We start from the raw sequence: 22,445 nt of genomic DNA on the forward strand, positions 1-22,445 counted from the left end.
TTATATATATATATATATACAAAACAGATATACAAGATTTTCATACAGCCATATAAATGAATGGTTTGGTCATTTTGTATTACTTAAAATTCTTTTTAATATATATACTGTATATATTTACATATTAACTTAAAATTCTCTAATACCCAATGTAAGTGGTTTTCAGCTCATCAGTCATTCCCGCTCCTCCTTTATGGAGGTTGTTGACTGTAGTTCAGAAGTGTTGTGACCTGGGCCCCTGTCAGCAGGGCAGGGGATGGCAGAGAAACAAGTCCCCTGCCCGTCCCTGATGCAGCAGTCACTCCTCCTCTCATTGCTCGCCAATAGAGTAGTTTTTTTTTTCCTTTAGTGAGAACAGTTTACCAAAAAAAGGATCCTGCACAAATAAACAGTTTGGTTCTTCACAAATACAGTAAGTGGCAGTACCCATTAGCTTTTCCAAGCAACAGTTCTGTCTTAACAAATCGTGTGTTAGATACAAATACTGATATGCACAAAGAGCTAATTTCCTAAAAGAAAATATATGTACAGAATTGCAGCATAATGAATGGGATACACTGTATGCAATAACTTAGTTTTCAGCCAGTTTGATTATACATTGTGGTTCAGTAGAGGCCAGTTCACAGGTTAAATAGAGAAGAGGGGATCAACCTCTCCCTCTGCACACACCATCACTCCGTTTCATAAGACACAGACAGTGTCATCATGACTGTTCATGTTGTCGTATTGTCATATTGTCCCATCTGTGACAAACTGCGATAGAAAATACAAATCCTTACAAACATTGTGTTTTTAAAGCTACTTGTGAAACAAAACAGTGCAATAGGTGCAAGCGTGCCAGTTGTTGACCCTGTAGTGGAGCTGATTGGATGGATCGCTATAAGAAGGGATTTGTTGAGGAGCCTCCGGCTGGATATTGTGCAGATGGACCCGCACCCTGAGAGGAAAAAGGGTACACAAACACAGTCATTAAGTACACTGGCATTGAGAAGAGGGTATTTTCTTTGTAATGTAAGTACTGACAACATAGAGCCAATATGATCAATTGTCAGGTTCAGCTGAAGTAAAAAGTAGAGATGCACTGTTCCACCTTTTTCAGTTCTGGTCCTATTCCAATATCTGAAAGGAGTGTCACAGTATCAGATCTTAAAAACAAGATTATCATAACCAAATATTATATATTATCTGAATATCTAAAGAAATGTAAAAAAAAGGCTTGCAATCAAATCTATTTTATCTAGCTTTTGTGTGTTTCAAGACATTATGGCGGGGTCATGGTCCAGTGCAGCACAAAAATATAAGGTAGCTGGTGGATATCACTGTAGAACTGTTTAATTGTTCATTAATCATATAATCAATTTAAAAGCATTAGCCAACTGGATTCATTTGGTACATTGACCGGTGACATCAGTCCGATATCTGATAAGTGGATTATATCAGTTTGATATGATGTCATGTAGCCATCTTACTAACCAGGAAAGGGTTGCTTGAGACCATAGGTCCAGCCATTGCCTGCCCAAAAGGTGTCACAACAGGTTTAGCCTGGCCAAAGGCTGGATATCCACCACCTGAAAGACATGTGCAATTTCATTTAAAAAGAGGTGATTGAATGCTCACACAAAAAAATATTACAGCTACAACAAAAATGTTCACTCATGTTCAATATCTTGAATCTGAACTTAATGAAACAATGTAATGACTACTCAGTGTGATGCACATGTAAGCTTGAATTTCAGCAGGATATTAAAGCAGATACATCTACATCTAAATGACCTACATACAAGCCCCATTCACACCCCTCTTTCAATGCGGGAATTGTGCGCCTATTCTCTGCATAGCTTTCAGTGTCAGATGTGGAAAGGGAGGACAGTTTCGCAGGCGGTGTCGGTGTGATCTTGTTCACAGCATGACAGCTAAATAGATCCTTCACTAATCAAATAAAAGAGAAATGCCCCACAACTAACAGCTTCTTAGTTCAGTGTGAACAAGCAAAGGCACAGAAATGGCTAGCCTTTGCTGCAGAGATACTATGGGTTCACTGTGTGAAAAGGGCTATGGACACACACCATTGGGTTGCTGGGGATATGCAGGAGGTTGAGGGAAGGGAGCCTGGCCAGGAAAGGGTTGCTGGAAGGTTCCACTAAAGCTGGTGGGGAGGTTGTAGGCTGCAGCGTTCCCAAATCCGGCTGGCATACTCATGGAGCCTGTGCCAAATGAGACTGCAACACAGCAGGACAACAGCTGGTTAAATAAGATTTTATGCTATCTTCAGGCACACGATAAAGTAACATTTGACTTAATTCCATTTTCAATATTATAATGAGACATTTACATTGACACAGACTTGCCTAGAATATATTACATAACAGAGTAGCTAGCACACATCAGCAGAAAAACAAGAACAAACAAAGACAAAGATGTTATTATTATCAGCAGTTCATTAGAAAGCAATATAAAAAGGAGGTAAACTTAAATGAGTGAGAGGATTGAAAACTACGGATTAAAGAACAGTTATCAAGAAAAGAAAGACAAAAGACATTGTTACAACAAATAAGGTGGTTCAGTTATCCATAATGTGGCTCCAAAAGCAAAACTGTCATTTAACTGACCACCTGAGATCTTCAGAATCTCAGTATATGTATATGTTGAGTTTAAACACATGCAAAATGATTGTGGTTGTCTCCAGAAAAGCTGCAGAAAAAAGGAAGGGCTGTCTGAAAAGAGTCAAAAGAGTCAGACATGACACACCAGTATCAGGTGGCCACACGAGAGTGCAGCATTCCAAAAGTGCAACAGGAGGAACTAAACTGTATGTAGAAAGCCATCAGGTCTCTGGTATAAATGCTACATCCAATTTCCATTAAACAACTGGGGTTGCAATCAACTGAATATGCAAGCAAATCCAAGGTTAAGGCTTGAGCGTTAAAGACTCAGCAGTTGTCGATGTCTTACCAAGTTTACTCATTGAATGAAGCATTTTATGACCAGCAAGCTAATGAATGACTAGATGAACCTTTGAGGACAACATGGTGTCTTAGTTAAAATAATTGAAGTTGAAAAGTCAAAAGAGAGTTTATGCCAACTGTTAGAAGGAAAATGTTGAGGAAGCCACTATCAGTGAGTCCAGAGTTACCCTGCAGAAGGTGCTAGGGAACTGCCGTGATACCCACTATTTTAGATCTACAGTAATGACATAATGATCAAAGTCACATGGCCTGACTCTCTATTCATCCTCATTACATGAATGTGGCAAATGACTGTTGTTGCCTGGTCCATGGTTAGATTGATTTCCACAATTTTCCAAAGAGTGGTATTTTTTTTGGACAAACCTATTTGTTTATGTTGTGATTAGAATATATATATATATATATATATATATATATATATATATATATATATATATATATATATATATATATATAGATATAGATATATAGATACAGTATATATATATATATATATATATATATATATATATATATATATATATATATATATATATATATATATATATATATATATATATATATATTTTTTTTACCTCTACAACATTTTCCAGATTGATTTGCCACAGGAGAAAGTGCAAGGCACAGAAGAGCAAAAAAGAAGCAGAGAGCACAAGGGAACCTACCAAAGGCGGGAGGATAACCCTGCCCGTGAAGAACCCTCATCAAGCCTGTCCAGCATGGCAAGAGCAATCAGAGACAACTGAATCTCAATGTCTGCAACTTTCTGTCTCTTGTGCACACAACGGTAAATGGCAACGCTAGTCCTGCTACACATTTCCATAAAAGTGGTATTCAGCATGTGTCAATGTTTTTTCTTTCTCCTTTCTCGATTGGTCTCAGGCTGATTCATTGCCGAGGCAGCTAAGGCAAAGGTTGCCACTTAGGGTGTGCAAGGAAATCTAATAAATAATACACTTACTGTGAGATAACACACCTATTTTTTCCACAGAAAATGATTTTTATCTGCATTATCTCACTAAACTGATTGGGTGTTCATATATATTTTCCACATTTAAGAAGACCCAAAGAAACACATGAACACACCTGCTGCTGCTGCTGCTGCTGCTGCCATATTTGCTGCTCTGCCGTTGCTCTGGAACGGGTTGGTGGGAGCAGCTGCCGGGGCGACTCCAGCAGCTACAAACGGATTAGTTGACTGAGCTGTTGGAGAGAGGTATCAAGTCACCAAACATGAGTATGAAACAGAACTATAAAGGAAACACAAGCACTCATTCGTGGAGGAGCATTTCCAAATGTTAATGTCCAGTGTCAGTCCTTGTTTCCCAAAAACTGCAGTAATTTTATAACTTTATGTTGGGTCCAAATTTTACATAATTTCACTAATTGATAATCGGGTGACTGACATGATCTATGTTTGATGTAAAATAAGAGTTGGCCACATCAGGAGTTAAAAAGAACAGATAAAGCAAACACTGAGTTAGGATGAACTAAATAACACAGAATTATGACCTATTTTTTATTACAGAGCTCCCACCTGTCACTTTTCAACAACTGGCAACACAATCCAAACCATACTGAGTAAGGGTGTCACAATTTCGATTTTAAATCGAAATCAACCAAAATTAAGTCACAACCCTGAGCCCATCTCTCATTGTCGATTAAGACATCAGTTGATTTCTCAATGCTGATTAATTGCTTAATGATTAATCAATACCATCCCTTATACTAACAATCAATATCATAAAATAAAGCAGCCAAAAAAACTGAAAAAAATCCCCTAACCCTAACCCCAAAAAAGGCAAAAACAATGTCAGACATAATGATGCTGTTGCTATAGAGTCATTATTTACCCTAACTTTTTGAAAACATCTGATGCAACCTGTTCTCAACATCAGGAAAATCCTTAAAACCACATGAGGTCACACAATATCTAAATGACTGAATTTTGCTGTATTACCTTAGGTATACCGTGCCTCATCCTGGGGCTGTCCTTTGTTTGCAACATTATTCTAGAGTTTGTAGATCATTACTGATTTAATTTGGGAGCATAATTAGCACAAATAATTGGACAATAGCCTGTAGGTTAACTCACCTCCAAAACCTTGAGCCATGCCAGGCAGAGCCTGCTGTGCTTGTGCTGTTGACACCCCAGTCTCTGGGCCAAACATGCCCCTGGAGTGAAACAAAGTCAACACATAAGCTTCTCAGGAAGACAGAGGAAAAGGAGACCAGATCATGTGTGATAGGAGTGTTGTCACTGTATGTTTGTAGGCTAAATTTGTTTGGATAATTCACTGTATTTAGTTGTAGATTGAGACTTTTAGACTCCAATACCGTGTTTAGTTACTTACCCTTGTGAGGTGCTGGTGGTGTTGTAAACACTGGTGGCAGGGGACGAGGAGCTGAAGACAGTATCCAGCTCAGCAAGAGCAGCATAGCGGTCTCCCCCTGCTAGCGCTGCTTGCTGCTTCTGAGACAAACCACCCACTCCTGCTGCTGCCGCCGCTGTGGCTGAGCTCACCCCGCCAGGAATACCACCTCCTGGAATAGAAGCACATAATGGCAGAGCTGGGCTTAATCCACCTCAAGTCAACTAATCCCGAAGGAAAATTCTAATTCAAATCCAAAGACACAAACAAAATCGTCCGGAGATATCTGCCATATTCAACCTATTAAAAATGATGGGGAATAAATGTTCAATCATTAGGAAATTTGCATTTTCTAGCACAGAAATACAGCTTGTAATATGAACAAAATAAGCTAGTACCAACCCAGTACAATTCACAGATGCTCAAGGGCCGAAATTCTGACCATGTTATTATAGCTCTCCAATCAAACCAAAACATATAGATTTTTTAAAAGCAAGGAGACATCGACACCATGTGCAGAGTAGCTCATCATCTGTATACAGGCTGGTTCAGTAGCACTGAGGTCAGGGGGCCGGATTTGGGGGGAACAAGTGGTATAGCCATCTCAAGATACCATATTTTAGTGACACAGTATCACAGGTTTGCTAGAAAATGTAAATCAGCTCCTTTTTGACAGAGATTGTCTTTCCCTGCATTGGCAAGAGGATTCAACATTATGTTTCTAATTGTGTCAACTTCTCTTTCTTGGTCGATCTCTATCTCTACATTTGAGATCTATGAAACAGGCTAGGCAGGAGAAGTTTACCTTGCTCTGTTTTGGCAGAGCTAAACACGTTATCCAGGTCAGCCAGGGCTGCGTATCTATCAGCAGGGAGGCTAGTACTCTGTACAGCATCTCTGCCAGCTCCTGTGGAGTTACTCTGGGAGGAAGAACTGAAGGCTCCAAAGTCAGCACTACACGATTTGGGGAAGTTGTCAAAATTTGCAAAATTGGCATTTGCTAGTCCCCCTGAGGCGCTACCTGCATGAAAGAGAGAGATTACAAAGTCATGAGGGGGACCTCCATTGTTGGTTTTGAGTAACAGCATCAACAGAGTGGAGAGGGAGATAAGAAGCTGCATGGAGGATAAAGCCAGGGTGGTGTCAGGCTGGGGCTGGGATACTCTCATTATCTATAAACAAGTCCTCTGCAACACTGCACTATGTGGCTCTCCATTAGCCTATGAACCTAAGAAACGCAGCATAAAATGTGCATTTATTTGTCTTAGAGGCACATGTTGTGCAGAACAGCATCTTTCTTGATTGCCTCGGTAACATCAGCACCATACTGTGGACAAGGGAGTTACTGACAGCACCAACCCAAAATGTATTAATAGTGAAAACAACTTGTTCAGTGGAATACATCTTTTCTCTGCCTACCAAACTGTAGGCATCACTGAGCTCTGTACTGAGTAGACAGTCACTTTCAACCAGATCTAAAGTTGTTATTAAGGAAACAAACAACATAACACATTATTAATTGCTTTTGTAGAGCAAAAGAAGTATACACACTTTATCTGCGAGGAATGAAGCCTACCCAAGAACTGCTCAGAACCTTAGCACTGCACATACTCGTGTGCCATCTGTTATACACTGTTTACATTTGAGAAAACAGTGCACTGAAGGCACTTCCACCTGTTATAATGTCGACAAAAAGGTTTGCAGATGAAAATTCAACTTTTGTTTCTTGAGCATACCAAGAGCTCAAAGAGAACTCATGTATTTGGAATGCAATAAGAGATACATTACAGTATTGCATGCTTGGCACAGCACATTAAATCAGATTTGGGATATGAACAGTTTAATCTCAACCAGTGCTTTAACTGCATTCCATTGAATGCGTTCCCTTAAGCTCAGGAAAAAGGCATAATGGGACAGATAAAATCTCTCATGCAACTCTCAAAACATTTTTCTCAGAATGGCTACACCTGCTAATGTCAGATAGGAAGTAGGTTGTCTGCAAAATACTGGAGATCCAACAGGAAAACACTGATACACATTCACAGAAGCCTTGGTCATTAGGGAGAGATTGCAGTATTGAATGTCTTCTTACTTCTGTGTTGACATGACCCCACTGACTAGCACATCTGCTTTATGTGAACAAACAATATAGTATATAATATATAGTGATATAGCCGACGAGATGGCTATGACGATTGGAACAATTACTTAGTGAGGCTCTTCCTTGTAGATAATGCACCATGAATTATAGCTAGCATCATTGCGAATGAGGAGCTTGTGCCAAAAAAATAACAATTTTGTTATGTAATATTGTCTTGTAATGTTATAAATGGAGAAATCACAGGCTATCTAAAAGTCTGGCTATATTCTACAGGGCATGTCAAAAATAAAAAATAAAAAGACTGAAATTTAAATAGCAGATTGTGACTGTTCTAAAATAGATTGTGATAGATTATGTTGTTGCCAGATCGCCCACCCCTATCAGCAAATATAAACCTTCTCTGACCAGTGATCTAAAACCTTCAGAGGAACTGCGAGGAAGTTGTTTATTTGCATTATTTTTTACATGGCATGTTGGACTACAGAAAAGTTACTTTTAAATAAGTGATGGGACAGACTTGCAAGAGCACAGTGTTCTTGTGCTATTTATCTAAAATGAGAAGAATGAACAAACAAGACTGATTCTCTCTTTCTCCCTCCTTTTTCCTTTTTCTGATTCTGCATTGTTCTCATTTCCTTCCATCTGGTCTATTCTCTACTGTAGCTTTCAATCATGACAGCAGCAATAAAAGCTCATTATCCTTGTTTTCCACCAATGAGATTGTCAACAGCGATTCAGAGTCACAGACAAAAAAGCTACATGCTGAGACACACATTACATCCAGAGAGAGGAGGAGGGTCACAGCGACAACACATTAGAGACGGTGGAAAGGGTGTAAGCTGTTAAGAGGGCAAGCCCAGAGAGAGACTTACTGTGTACACCCTGGAGAGGCAGAGCAGTGGCAAACTCACCCACACTGCGGCTGGATGAGAGCACAGTGAATGCTGGCAGCCAAAAATCAAAGAGGGGGGGAGAGATGGGGGAATGAGCAACATAAGACAGGGCGGAGACACAAAAGAAAAGACGTCAACTAAACCAGAGGTCAAAATTAAAAAGTGTGAGGTCAAAGCAAGTCAGCTACTGCTGAAGCAAAAAGGATGAAAAACACATGAGAGAGAATGGACAGCTTAGGCTGATAGCACAGTCAGTCAGTGTCTGTGAGAAAGGGATTATCTTGCAAAGCCAGAGAGAGGGGAGCTTTAACCATCAAGCAATGGGCATACTAAAGAGATAACTGTGCAACTCTGCACAATGATAGTCAATCAATGTAGACCTCCAGCAGAGGGCACTGTAGCACACAATGTTTCCCTGAGACTCAGGGGTGGAGGCTTAATTGTCTGTTTGCATATTGGAGTCTGTTTTTGTATGAGTACTATGAGAGAGGTGCTCAGGTAAAAAGCCCGAAAGCCAGTTACTGCTGAGCAAATACTCTTTTACATAATATGTTAACTGCATGTTATGTAAAACTGCATGAAGGGCTTGGAGGGAAATATGGACCAGAATGACAAACACAGGTAAGATGACGACAATACTATGCCTCTGTTACATCCATAATAGAATAAATAAAAACTCTGGCTTAAGAGGCCAAGCAAATATTTGACTAAATCACACTGGTTAGAATACAGATCTCGCATGTGTTTATATTAACATTAATTGCATAATATTCCTATTCCCACATTCAGTGTGATTACACGCTACAGCAGGACTAAGCCTGGTCTGTTGCAGGTCCTTTATCACTATAACTGTCTACCTAGTGAGTGCACAGTGTTCTTACCTACTTTATTTCAAGACATTAAGTGCATTCACAGTGCATATTACAAAACATATAAGTTATATCTGCAAACTTAATTTCAAACTTTAAATACAGTGCACAGTAAAAAGAAATGTGGGTTCATGGTTTGAACCAAGTAGTTACCAATTCAAAATAAAGTAGATCAAAATACAGATATGCTGTAAGTCGCACATCAAGTGAATGCTTCCTTTGAGTCTGCACAGGAGTGCACAGAGTTTCATGCTCCATGACCTCTAATGTTTTGGCCGAAGGCACATACCATGTAAACATACAGTAAAGTAATGTGTTCAAAGGCAGTCAAGTAGAATTGCTTTCAATCACAGAACATGTCTTTTTTTGCTTTAAGGAAATGTATAAACCAATCCAACAGATTTAGCTTTCTTGGTTATTAAACTTCATTTGAACTACTCAAATGTACTGTGACGAAACCATCTGTTGCACATACTGTAGATCTTTTGAAACCGGATTGATGGACATTGCATACATGGCAAGGTTTGTCAAGCAGAGCTGAGACAACAGTTATATTGCAAAAATGTTTGTGTTCAGCCTATATGTACATACTCAGTGTGTAGGTGTACATAATTATTCAAGCGATCGTCTTAAAAGAGAGCTTGCTCTACCTGTATTTGTGGGATGAAATGGGGCTTTGGGTGCTGAGGGGAAACCACCTGTCGACCCAGAAGTGCTCCCGAATGCATCAAAATTAGCAAAGTCTGCATTTGCATTGGCATTCTGTGCTGCTGGCGGTGGTGTCAGGATGAGGTTCAGACGGGGAGATGAACAAAAAAAAAACACAATGAGAGGAAAACAATGTATGAGATGGTAACAGAATGGATTTATACATATAATGACAAGAGGCATGGAGTGCAAAACAAATACAATGGATTATGTGATAAATATGAGAGACAATCATAGAGTGGCATCACTCAACAATAAAATGCATATCGGCTTAAAAGGCAGGCAAGATGATGTTCACTTCTCCCATGGGATGCTATCTGGACTCCTTGCTGTGCACACAGCATCGAAGTGTACGCAACACTACACACACGTCATTAACCTCAGAGGTGTACATCTCTGCTCATGTTTACTATGTGGAGATGTGAGATGCCACTTTAGCCACTTCATGGCTCTTCAAGGGGAAATGAGAGGACATTAACCCTCCATGGGAAAGAAACATTAATAGCCCTATGTTACAGACATTAGTAACCATGGAGATGTGTCTGTCCATTGCACCTCTTGTAGCACTCAATACCCTATGGCTATGGTTTGCAATCACAGAAGTACATGGCAGCTGACATTTAACAGATTCGGCATGATCCTGAATTTCTGCCCCAGTCTATAACAGGCTTCAATTAAAATGCAACACCAATCAGCATGCAGCAGTCTCTTACAACACCTGAGGAATTTAAAATGGCTGCAGCATTACTTCAATCTATCGTCTGTCAAACTGTCCTACACATAAAGCGGTACGCACCTACATGCACATAACACATTTTGATTTGTTTCAGCTGAAATTCCTCCAAACAATAGAGGTCATTTCACCAATAAAGACTTTAAACTAGTGACAAGACTGAAACTGATGAACAAAAATGTGCACGCACCCAGCCATATTTGGTATTTGGTTATATGCTCCTGGGACAGCCTGTGAAACAACATGACTGATGCAACTTCCACATTTAAAATGGACAGTCCCATCGTGACTGGAGTTCTTGTTCATTTCCTGCATTCACTTTCTGCTTTATGTCTCAGCAGATCACTTTCCTGTGTTTTTACCACGGTGACATATTTAGTATACTTTGGAATGTCAACTTGTGTTGACAACACCCACACAGTGTCAAACCTCGTATATAAAACATGTTTTGCCTTAGATATATTACTCAATCATTTGTTTGTCTGTTTCTTACTTGTGTGGCTGTTGAAATGTGCAAAGTTAGCAAAACCGGAGCTGGTGCCTGCATTCATGTTGGGCGGGGCAGCGAAGATGTCTCCACCCAAATCACTGAGGAGGTCAAACCTCTTGTCATGGAACTGCTGCTGATGGGTTTGTCCACGGCTCACCACTGGAGACTGGTGGAGACAAGAGATGGATTGAAAAAAAGAACTGCAGGTATGTGTTGTGCTGCATGTATTAATATGTTCACTGTCTATATGGTCCACGACCAACCTTCAACATTAAAGAAACCCAGTTGTCCAGTAAGTTGTTCGACCTTAGCTATCATTGATGTTCAAGCCAACATCGATGGCAATGATTACACATTCATCATATCTGTGTTTGTGTATCTAAGTAAAGCTCACCTGATTGGGTGGAGTGTTCTTGTTGAGGTGTAAGGAGGGGGCTGACTCCCCCAGCAGGGATTTGAGTGGTCTAACCTCCGGTGTGCTGCTGGTGCTGCTGTTTGAGGAGCCAGAGATGGAAGCGTGGACGGATGCCACTACCTTGGCCTGCTCAGGAGGTACGTACCTGGAAGACAGTTCATATTAAATGCATTATGACAACATACCTTAATACATATATGGTGCAATATATTACATGTAGTTTAAAATACTTAAGGGAGCCAGGGTAGGGTTTATACAACCAGATGCCACTGGCTATTGGAAACAACATGACCATAATCTGACCTAGTCCAAGTTTCAGAAATAATGGTATTATAGCCTTTCAGTTACACAGATGTTATGCAAATTTACATGTGAGAACAGGTAATGTTTGCTTGGGTGAAAATGTATTTTTCAGCTAGGAGACAGGCCATTCTTTCTGCTTGAAACACACTTATAAGACTTATAACAGGCGCTTCATGACTGGTGTGCATTTGTGTGATAAAAGAGAGGCTTAAGAGAGTGAGAATGCCTGACTGCAACCAGTGGAGGCATGTTGAGACTTGTACCACTCAGCTCTCCCATTTGAGTCGGACTTCAGTCTCTAAACTCTCAGAGATGACAGAAGCACTTCTCCCTCAACTAATAAGTGTAATAATCTAATTATCCACTAATAGGTGTTAAGGTTGCTGTATGGAACCAACAGCATAAACCAACAGTCTCACTAGATTAATATTTACTTTTGTTGTCAATACTTAATTTGCAACTCTCAACAACTCAAGTACTTGTGTGTTAAAAATAACTGCTCTTATTAGTCATCAGTCACAATGCACCAGAAACAACTATGCTACTGTGTACACCTCATACATACAACCCACAACTTTATGGACCAGCTAGATCTTGCACAGAAAGCAGCTTGACTGTAGTGACCTACTTGCTGGGCATTTAAAGAAGGATATCTTGTAGTTTGCTCCTGGCTAACTGCTATGAGCTGCCTGTGAGACATTCCAAGCAAGAGAGAGTAACAAAAGGAAACACAAAAGAAAACCTACATGTCTGTACAGTGCACATCGCCAGGGGACTGTTCATATCTTTGCACTTCCAGCTTATAAAACTGATTTACCATCTCTTCTTCTCATATTTCTCTTGAAGGAACTCCTTGACTTTCTGTGGTTCTCTGAAGTCTGGTATTGAGGAGGTTCTGTCATCATAAAGGCCGAGCCACATCTGCTTACACACCTGGAACACACAAAGTAACATGATTTTCTGCAACACACAGAGCTGCAAATAAGTGTAGGGCTTCTCAACATTTATACTTAACTTAAACAGTTAATACTCCCATGGGGAAATTAAAAAATAAGCCACTTGTAAACATACTGATGATATGGTTAATCACCTTGAAGACAATACACGCAGGTGAAATTCAAAAGAGAATTTACTCATGTTTTAGAGTGGTTTGCTATGTTTGGATTAGAGGAGTGAAACAAGAGTTGGCCTCATGTTTGGAAACGCAGATTGAACTTAGTTGCTGGGTGAAAAATTAGTCTCACCTTTGTCTGGCCTTGGGTTCTGGATAGCATTCCTAAAGTATTTGCCTAATCCTGTAAAGAGAGATTTATAAGCTTTGTGTGTGTGTGTGTGTGTGTGTGTGTGAATGCGTGTGTGTGCGCGCGCACTCAAGTATAGTGTGCAGCATTGTGAATGAGGCAATGGTGCTGCAAAAGGCAGCACGGCTCTTGTGTTGCACATACAGTATCCTGCTGTTGTCATTTCCTTAAGTGACCTTTGATGCAGCTGCACACACATTCACAGCACATGCAGGCTCACTTGTCTCTCATTTGTAGGGTTTTGAAACTGCAGCTGTTGTGTAGCCCGTTTTATAATTTTTTTTCTGTGTCAAGTGCTCTCTGCGGAAAGACAAAAACTAACTTCAGGGCTGTAGTATTAATACAGCAGCCCTGAAGGATATATGCATCAGCTCCAACCTTGAGTCTCCTGCATATCTGCTTGCCCTGCCACTTTGCTACAGCTTTTAATAGGCTGTGCTTCCCAGGTGGCATTGCTCTATTTCCTACTCCGTTTACCCAAAATGGCTCTTGAATGATGGTGCACTTTGGTTCATTTGAACTGTTCAAATATGTGGTACTACTATATCTGATCATGACGGACAGATGAGAGCTGCAGAACTTGAATGACAGGTGTTTCTTCTAACCTCTAATTACTTACATAATTAGATTTTTGTAGTACTTTGCAATACGATTGAGAATGTTATCATGAAAACTAACTAATCACATTATTTCTGTTCAATGTTGATGTTAATGTCAATGTTCAAATAAAGAAGTCAGTAATACAGCACTACACAAATGTAATTTAAGACACTGATTAACAATCCACTGGGCCCTCCAGAATTTTTTTTATTGGGGGCCAGATAGGGCGACTGAAAATCACGTGGTTGCAAACAAATGTTGTTCCAAAAGCAGTTAGCTGGCGAAGTAATTACATACATTACACAATACACATTACACAATATTGATTTACTTTAATGAGTAGAACTTAATGTAACATATCATATTATGCATTTAAGCCTCATGAGGGGAATGGGGGGCACGTGCTAGAGGGGTCTGCCATTGAGTCCCCCCTCCCTGGCCGCCCTGGTACCTCGGCAATACAGTTTTGCTATAAATTGATTTTCAAGCACATTTGAGTTTCATTAGTGCAGCAATCACTTTCTACTGTAATAGGACAGGAAATTCAGTGAAAATTGTTGTGAAAACAGCTGTATTCATAATATTTGGATACTTAAAAAATGCTAAATAAAAATAATGTGTTTTTCTTTTCTTTTTATAACAACTTAAATATTTGAAATGTTTTTTGTGGCTCAATGTTGTTGTCTACAGTAAAGCTTGTTAGCAGCCAAAACACTTCCACGCCGAATTATACCATGACGTGCAGATTTTCGGTATGCCTACCTCATTGCCATGTTTCTGTAAGAACTCGATTTCCTGTTGTGTGAAGGTTGTCATGGAGATAGACTTGACTCTGTGAGGTGGATTCAGTCCTCGTCTGTAGGTGGAGAAATGGAGATGGGGGTCAATTTAATTTTGAAGACACTGTACAAGGCAACCTCATCTGGACAAACTCCAGATTCCTCCTCTCAGGACGGGGCCATTTAATTAGCAATAAGCTTACTGGCTGGTGTGCGTAACTGGGGCGAGGTAGACTACAGACTTACAGGTAACAATACAGAGAGAAAAAAAAATGACAGACACAAATTATGACAGAAACAAAAACTGACAGAAAAAAAGGGAGTAGAGCAGAACAAAGGAAGTGGGTGAGACTCTCTCCAAATTGCCATTGACTGAACTGAGGCTGTCAGCACAGTGACAGAACAAGCGATCTCCCTAATATAGAAACTTCCATTATGGAGTGACACCCATTAGCCTACACAGGCCATGCTAATTTTCCTGAGAAGGTCACAGCTCATGTCACAATGACCCAAATTAAACCTGCCTGGTAACAGTAATAGTTTTAAAGAGCCTTCAGTTGGCTATTATATTAAGCTCCAGGCCTGCTTGTCTCAGTATTTTTTCCTGCACCCGCCAGCTTGTGAAATGAAAGAAGTGTTGTCTTCAAGGTTGCCACCTGTTTTGTCTGTGAAGGTGACCAATCAGCATTCAGCGATAGCATGCAAGCAGGATGTATTAACTGCAACCAGAGCACAGTCAGTCATCAGAAGAGAGAAAAGACAACAACACTGTTACACTCAGTCTCAGAAAGTTTCTTTGACTATTGACCAACACAAGTCAAAAGTGTATCCACTGGACTGTGACAAACCAACACCAGCAGTGTTTTTTTTAACAGCAGCTTAAGAGCTGACCAGTCAATAGAATCAAATAGGATGCATCAGTCAGCTATCATTAAGATAACATTAACGTAATCCCTTAAAAGCGACCCAAAGTGTCTTTTACTCCTGGTCTGTACTAACCCCACAGCAGAAGCATGTCAGAAGCCCAACGTGAGCTGCATTCCTCCATCAGCATCTGCAGTGGATTCATTCATCCACAGTGACGTTTACCCTTGAGCATTCTGACATTCACAACCCAATACTACACATTACCAAACACAACCCATCTCGACACTGAATTCAAACTTTAACACACAAACTTGTTCATACTGATAAAAAGGGTGTTAGATTTTCTTTTTTACATTTACAAAAACTGTTTATATGGCAACTCATTGGCATTCTCTTCTACAATTTCAGGTTAACTTACTGGCTGACATATTGATAGCACTACACTGAGAATAAGCTAATATCATTTTGGGTTTATAATTCAACACTCAGAGTTCAACACAAATGAGTAGATAGTCAAATCGTTTTGAAATGGAGCATTATATATTTTAACCACCCTCTGTGTTCATGTTGTCAATGTTCTTATCAAGGTAGCATTTTTGGGATGTTCAATGATGAAATACAGCTGGCAATCAAACAGTCAAGTATTCCCCAAACTTTCTCTAAAGGTTTTTCTCAACTACATTGCTTTTTTGCCAAGATATTTGAACAAGCAGCGGTTTCCGATCCTGTTCTTGAATACCCTGATGCTCCCATCACCATGAAAAATGATATGATAAGGCACCCTTGACTTGTCCTTAAGGCACCGCAGGGTGTCACGGCACCCACTTTGGGAACTAAGTAATGTGATCCACCGTGTCACAATTCAAAACACAATGTTATACACATGGAGAGTCGGGACCTAAAGGCAGTGAAACTCTAGACACGACTGTTAAATTATTCACTGCTGTAACCCTCACAGAACTTGTTCTCATCTCCACCCATTCTTTACACATCCACCAATCAGCTGATTGTTCGGCAAACAAGTTAGGTCTGATGCAGAATAAAGCAGCTCCATGTAATGAACATCCAATTGCTGTGTAAATTCACATTTAAGAAAACAAAATGGAAAATAAAACACTGACCAAGGCTATCAAGTTGCACACATGTCCATAAATACTGAGTAGATCCATGTGGACAACTGGGGTGATTTCCAGGGGAAACACTTTACACACTGGCGCCCAGTTCTGTCATCCTGGTCACACTTTGAGACAGACAGGTAAGACTTAAAGAATGCCATAATATAACTGGATATTTCTACAATTATAGGATTTATAGGATCACTTCAATATATCAAATCAAAATTACGATGAATCAATTAGTGCTTGAAATTACTTGTAGGTCACACCTTCCCTAATTGTGAGAATTATATGTCTCTTTCTTACTATGAACTGGAGACCTCTCTGAGGCTGTTGGTTTGACAAAATTGGGTTCTTCTGATTAACAAGACTGGTTGCAGCCCTAGGTGGATTAATGCCAATTTCTCACTGTTTCTAGCCAAAAAAGTCAGAAGCAAATTCGTCAAAAGCAAGAAGCAATAAACTTATGTCAGAGAGAAAACAGAAGACAGAGTATGTGAGTGTATTTCAGCTTTAATGTGTTTTTCCAGCACCCTGAGGTAAATGACTGATCAGATCATAGTCTCATGAAGATGAAACTAGGTCAGATACAGAGAGAAAGCTCCATAAGTCCTATGGACTAAATATGATGGCAGCATCTCTACCCAGTTGTCCAATTAAGGCATTCTCATACTAATCATTATTTTTTTGTTATTTCATGTGTTTTATTTAACTGTGTGTACAGGGAAGGGGGTGGGGTGGGATGACATATCATAATTGAGGATATCCAGACTGTGTAGTACAATTTAATTGTCAGGTGATTCCTGTGTTCTGGATTCTTGTCTGGTACTGAGCCTAGCAACACAATGTTATGGCCCTACAGTGACACACACTCCTTACTTCTGCTGGACAAAGTAGACCAACTGTGACAGTGTTCAGTTACAGCAGGATTGTATCTGTAGGGAGAATTAAATAACAGCAGTAATTATTAATTATGTAAATGAAGGTACTAACAGAATTGCTTCTTAGATGACGATATTGTACACATCAACAATGTCTTCAACACAAATGTTGAGGATTTAATCAGAGCATTGCTTGGCCCTTTTTGCCAAGTTAATCTATTTTGACATCATGTCTACTGGGTAGCACAGTGTATCAGTGAAAAGTATCACATATTGCACAGTAAAATAATTATGACCTAGTCGCTACTGTACATCAGAGCAGCTCACCCGGGAAAACTCAGCTCATTTGCATACTGTAACCGCTCCAGGGGGAGAAAAACTGGCAATGTTAAGTCTCAAAAGAGAGAGGCTATGCACCATGTTTAGAGATTCTTCACCATATTTTACTCTTTCCTCAATAATTTTGATAAGGCCCTATTATCACAGAAATTGCCAGTTCTTCATTTTCATGGCTCACTTTCCAAGCCAATGGGATTTATGCCAAATTACACCATCATCAATTTGTCATCCTGACTGTGCTTCACAAACACAGCACTTCATCAGAAATCAAATATCAGGAGCATGGGAAAACTTAAAAAGCTCTGTTGTAAAGTTCAAGTCACCTCTGTTAATTAGCCATTGATTAATATCATTCAGAACACTTGGTATCGGTGACATCTCCCCACCTCTGTCATGCTCTAGTCTGTGTTACAGCTCTGCTTAGTCAGTAAAATATTTCAGGAACACAAAGGTCAATTGGGGTTACTTCCTGCCATGAGTAATTCTCCAGAAAGAGACATTGTGAGTGGTGTTCCTCCTGGGAACGCCTCCACCTTCATAAGGAATGTGTTTACATAACGGATTCCAACCCCACCCATTAAACAACCACAACTATAGGGGAGATGGTTGTTATGCAGTAGGTAGTTGTGCCAGTGCCGTCACCCCTAAACAAAACTGCTACTGCCCAAACTGCAAAAGTGCAAGCAACTTCCATGAACTTAAGACAATAACTTTGACTGTCTCAGAGGCAGTGATGGAATGTAACTCAGTATCTACAATATATTATAAATATTACAATACTGAGAAACCTGTACTTAAGCACTTAACTATTTGCATTTTATGCTAATATATCCCTCCACCAGTTTTTGGAGGGAATTATTCTTTTAATACTTAATTGCATTTAATATCAGAAACTTTAAGACTTTTACTCAAATGGGTCAATTTCACTTTTACCAAAGTAATATTTTATCACAATATCTTTATTTTGGGATACTTTTTGCAACACCTACCTAATGTACTGTTTAGGACTGAACAGAAACATAATCTTTCAGGGTAAAAATGTATGCAGAATTGGCTATCTGTGTGGAGGGGTTTTGTCTTGCTTTCCTTGAAGAGGACAAAATAAAGCAAACACTATCATTCATAAAACAGTCAATGTGTGTAGTCAAGACAGTAACCAAAACAACATATCAAGTCTGAGCATGAATCGCCAGGCGTTCTCTTGCTCTCTTTCACACAATGCAAAACAACTCTGTCTCTCTAGTATTAAAAGGAAAGAAACAGACAGACTGTGACCTCTCTGCCACTTCCTGTGGTACATATAACGGCACATGCTGCTGATGTAGCAGCACTGTGGGGCCATACCACTTCCTGAGCCTACAATCACACCAGGCTTCCTGCATATGACAGACAGACATCAATCCTTTCAGACTGACTCTCTTCTGCTCTGTAGATTTTGGCAACTGAAATTCCACACAACATGCTTTGTCTTGATAAAAAGCGTGTGGTAAAGATGGGGGGGGTGATTGTGATCTCAAGCTATAAAAGAACCCAATTAACTCACATTATAGATTTAATACCATAGGGTGAGCAGATGGGAAATTCACAGTGTCCCTGCGCAGACCCACTGGTGAAGTGAAATAGAGGGCAAACTGTGCCCATCAGCAAACACTCCATTAATCTCGTTCTTTGCAGTGCTACAGTAAATAACCTTCATGTTCAAAGTGGAGAGAGCTAAAGTGGAGAGAGCTAACACAGTTTTCACAGATTAAGGTCACAAACCTAGTCAAAAGCCTGTGTTTTAGACAAAGTCTGAGGGACAAAAGTATAACATTTTGAAAAGAATGACAGTTGCCCACTAATTTAACTTAAAGGTCATCAGTGGGGTTTACTGAGCAACAAATACTTCCCCTTTCCACTGCAACATTATTAGAATAATCATTATTCGAAAATGGAAAATGGCATAGTGATTTCCGTAAAGCATTAAGAAGGACCACTGCAGGCTATAGACAATATGAATGAGCAGAGCAGGATGGACGCATGAACAGCTTATTGAGTTACCTGCTAATAGCCCCCTGCCAATTTACTCTTCTAAATTATACTCACTAACAAAGGCTTGTGATAAGCACACATCATTTATGTGTTTACAAAGACCAAAGCAAGCTGTTTGTGAGCAAAGATGGGACTTGGGTTTGCTCACAAATAGTTTGCTTTGTTTTTTTGTAGAGAGAGGACAATGATGTTTTATTGTAACAGTGCTGAGACAGAATTATACCTCTGCATCAAAAGTCCTTATTGCAGGTGGTAAAATAAGCTGTATGGTTCTTTATCACTTAACATATGAGAGCATAGTTCGGTTGCCAGTTAACCATATGCTGATAGACTCAGAAAAGAAAGCACTGTAATCCTCAAAAGTCATCAGAGAAGAGTGATTATGCGCAGATTATTACAATGTCATGCTATACAAATTAATATATGGGAAATATCAGCGCTGTATCTCAATTGGTCATCATTGTGCAATTGATAGTAACCTTACGAGCATCATGTCACAAACTGTCATAACTGTATTACACCACTTTAGATGTGTTTCTAAATGAGGACAGCATCACACACACCCACAAAACAAAAACCCCTTTTTTGCATGTGACATTTAACAGACAGCTGAATTGAGTTGGGATATCTTTAGTAGAATCATAAGAAATGGAATGCTTCACTAATCCCAAATCACAAGCTACAGATGCTGGTTACACAACTGCACAAAGCCTTAAGTCAGGCAAACGCTATCTAAAGTCACAACAATAAGCTACACTCGAACTATCAGTGCTGTGGGGACATTTTTCTTATGTTCAGCTGGGAGGTTAACTACTGACGTGAGCACAAGGGGATCCGGTCAGCCGGCTCTGAAGCGTGCAGCTCTTGCTTGTGTTACTGAGGTTACACATCTGTTGGAGACTGATTATTGGAACACTCCTTAATCGGCTACAGAAATAGATGACAGGACTTAATACAGCTGATGATGACATGGATACCAGCGTTGCATTAGCAGCCTCAACTCAAAATGATGAGTCTTTCTCACGCCCAGGTTTAAACACTTAGCAACGAAAATACTTTGTTACTGTAATCAAATGATCCTCAGCATGCTTATATGGAATATATTAAGAAAACGCTAAATGTTCCTAATTCGTGGATATAATATGAAGCATCGCCATGGGATCATTTTGACATGCATACATGTGTCTTTGTGTGTGGGCTGTATAACGCTACCATGACCAATTAGCTCAGCTACGAGGTGGTGCTTCCAGACGTTGCCAGCAACTGGTAGCAGTGGCTGGCTACTGGCTTATCTTCAGACCTAGCTTGCAAGTGTCAGATAATTTAACCGGTTAGCACTGGGAGCTAAAGTTAGCTAGCAACTAGGGTGGCTGTCGCGTTAGCTCGCTGTGCGGCACACTGACACCTCCATGCACCCCGCCCAACACAGCTCAGCAAGACAATGTCAAAACAGCACAACTCACACTGGCACAACTGGATACCAACGTAGCGTTAGCTAGCGCTATCCGGCTAACTGGCTTCGGCTGCCATTCGTAAGGTGAAAGGCACCAAAACGTTGTATCGCATGCGCCATATCCAAGCTAAGGTCACTGAGCAACTTTAAACTTACAGGATGCCAGAGCATGAGGTGCATACGAAGGAGCCCACAGTCATGTTGGCATAGGTTGGGCCGCGCTGGTCGCAGTCAAAGCACTTTCTGTTGGGAGGCAAACTCGTCATTTCTCTCAGCATCTTCAGGTGTTTCTCCTCTTGTTTTCGTTTCGCACTCGCCGCCATGGTAAGGGATGTGCAGCAGGGTTAAATAAAACCGGGGAGACGGGAGAGTCAGCTACAACTAAAACAAAGGGCTGTGCTTTTTTTGAACGGCTGCCGACCCGTGCTGGAGGCAGAGAGGGAGTGGGTAGGCGGCTCTGTTGTCAGGGGGGCCTCGCGTCTCCTCGAACAAGGAGTTCGAGGCGTTGGATCGGTCCTGCTAACGGGACGAGAGAATCCCTGCCGTCTACTTCCGCTTTCGTTTAAATCCCGTTATGCAGATTACACCGCGTCTTTTTGGGTCATAAGCAAATAGAATTGTGTTATACTCAGTACGCTCAAATACGTTTGCATCCACTTTTTCTGTCCTTCTGTTTTGTTCAGCCGATATTATCCAAAGCAGCACTGTATCAACGGAAGAATCGCTGCTGTGGTGTCGCGTGTGCTCTGCATAGTACGCAGTTTTGACATGTGTCAGTTGCGAAATCTTGCGTATATTCTTGTAAGGGTATTTTTTTTTTTTTTGGTGATCTGCAGTTATCCGAGGCCAGAGTTATGTGGAAAAAAATTAATGTAGATAAAGAGGACGTGATAACTTGTTCGAGGAATTTCGCGGATTCCAAAGGTTAGTCAAGGACATGTACTATCTTGTCTCTGACGTGAGATCTCTTTGGTTGTACCCGTGACAGTGCACATAGTCGTTCCTTAACACATTAGCGCCACTGTGCGTATTATCATCATCACTGCAACAGTTTCCAAAGGGATATGGCAGTGTGGCGTTGTTTCTTTTAATTTAATTCATGTTTTTAATGCAGCAATTTCATTTCAGAAAGTAGCATAAAACACATGTAGATTAAACCATGCCCGCTAAACGACACTGGATTTGTCAATAAAGACAATTATGACATTGTATAAAATGTATCTGTTGCC

The 22,445-nt window shown here is 40.2% G+C and overlaps 1 protein-coding gene across 7 annotated transcripts; it reads right to left on the bottom strand.

The window, feature by feature from the left end:
• Positions 1-79: 79 nt before the first annotated feature.
• On the bottom strand, positions 80-21,755 carry agfg1a (ArfGAP with FG repeats 1a). Of its 7 annotated transcripts, none has more exons than XM_037117693.1 (14): positions 21,373-21,755; positions 14,514-14,607; positions 12,668-12,783; positions 11,527-11,692; positions 11,136-11,298; positions 9,852-9,968; positions 8,312-8,383; positions 6,144-6,359; positions 5,321-5,510; positions 5,062-5,141; positions 4,053-4,169; positions 2,067-2,219; positions 1,474-1,568; positions 80-937 (listed from the first exon to the last, which is right to left on the bottom strand). In XM_037117693.1, exons 1-14 carry the CDS (start codon positions 21,537-21,539, stop codon positions 878-880), a joined length of 1,806 nt encoding a protein of 601 aa, XP_036973588.1. In that variant the 5' UTR covers positions 21,540-21,755; the 3' UTR covers positions 80-877. The 7 variants fall into 7 exon arrangements, with proteins under 7 accessions (XP_036973588.1, XP_036973581.1, XP_036973601.1 ...); XM_037117686.1 differs by having other exon boundaries at positions 9,852-9,971; XM_037117706.1 differs by lacking the exon at positions 8,312-8,383 and having other exon boundaries at positions 21,373-21,753.
• Positions 21,756-22,445: the final 690 nt, after the last annotated feature.

Source organism: Acanthopagrus latus, chromosome 2, assembly GCF_904848185.1.
Source record: "Acanthopagrus latus isolate v.2019 chromosome 2, fAcaLat1.1, whole genome shotgun sequence".
NCBI classification, from domain to species: Eukaryota; Metazoa; Chordata; class Actinopteri; order Spariformes; family Sparidae; genus Acanthopagrus; species Acanthopagrus latus.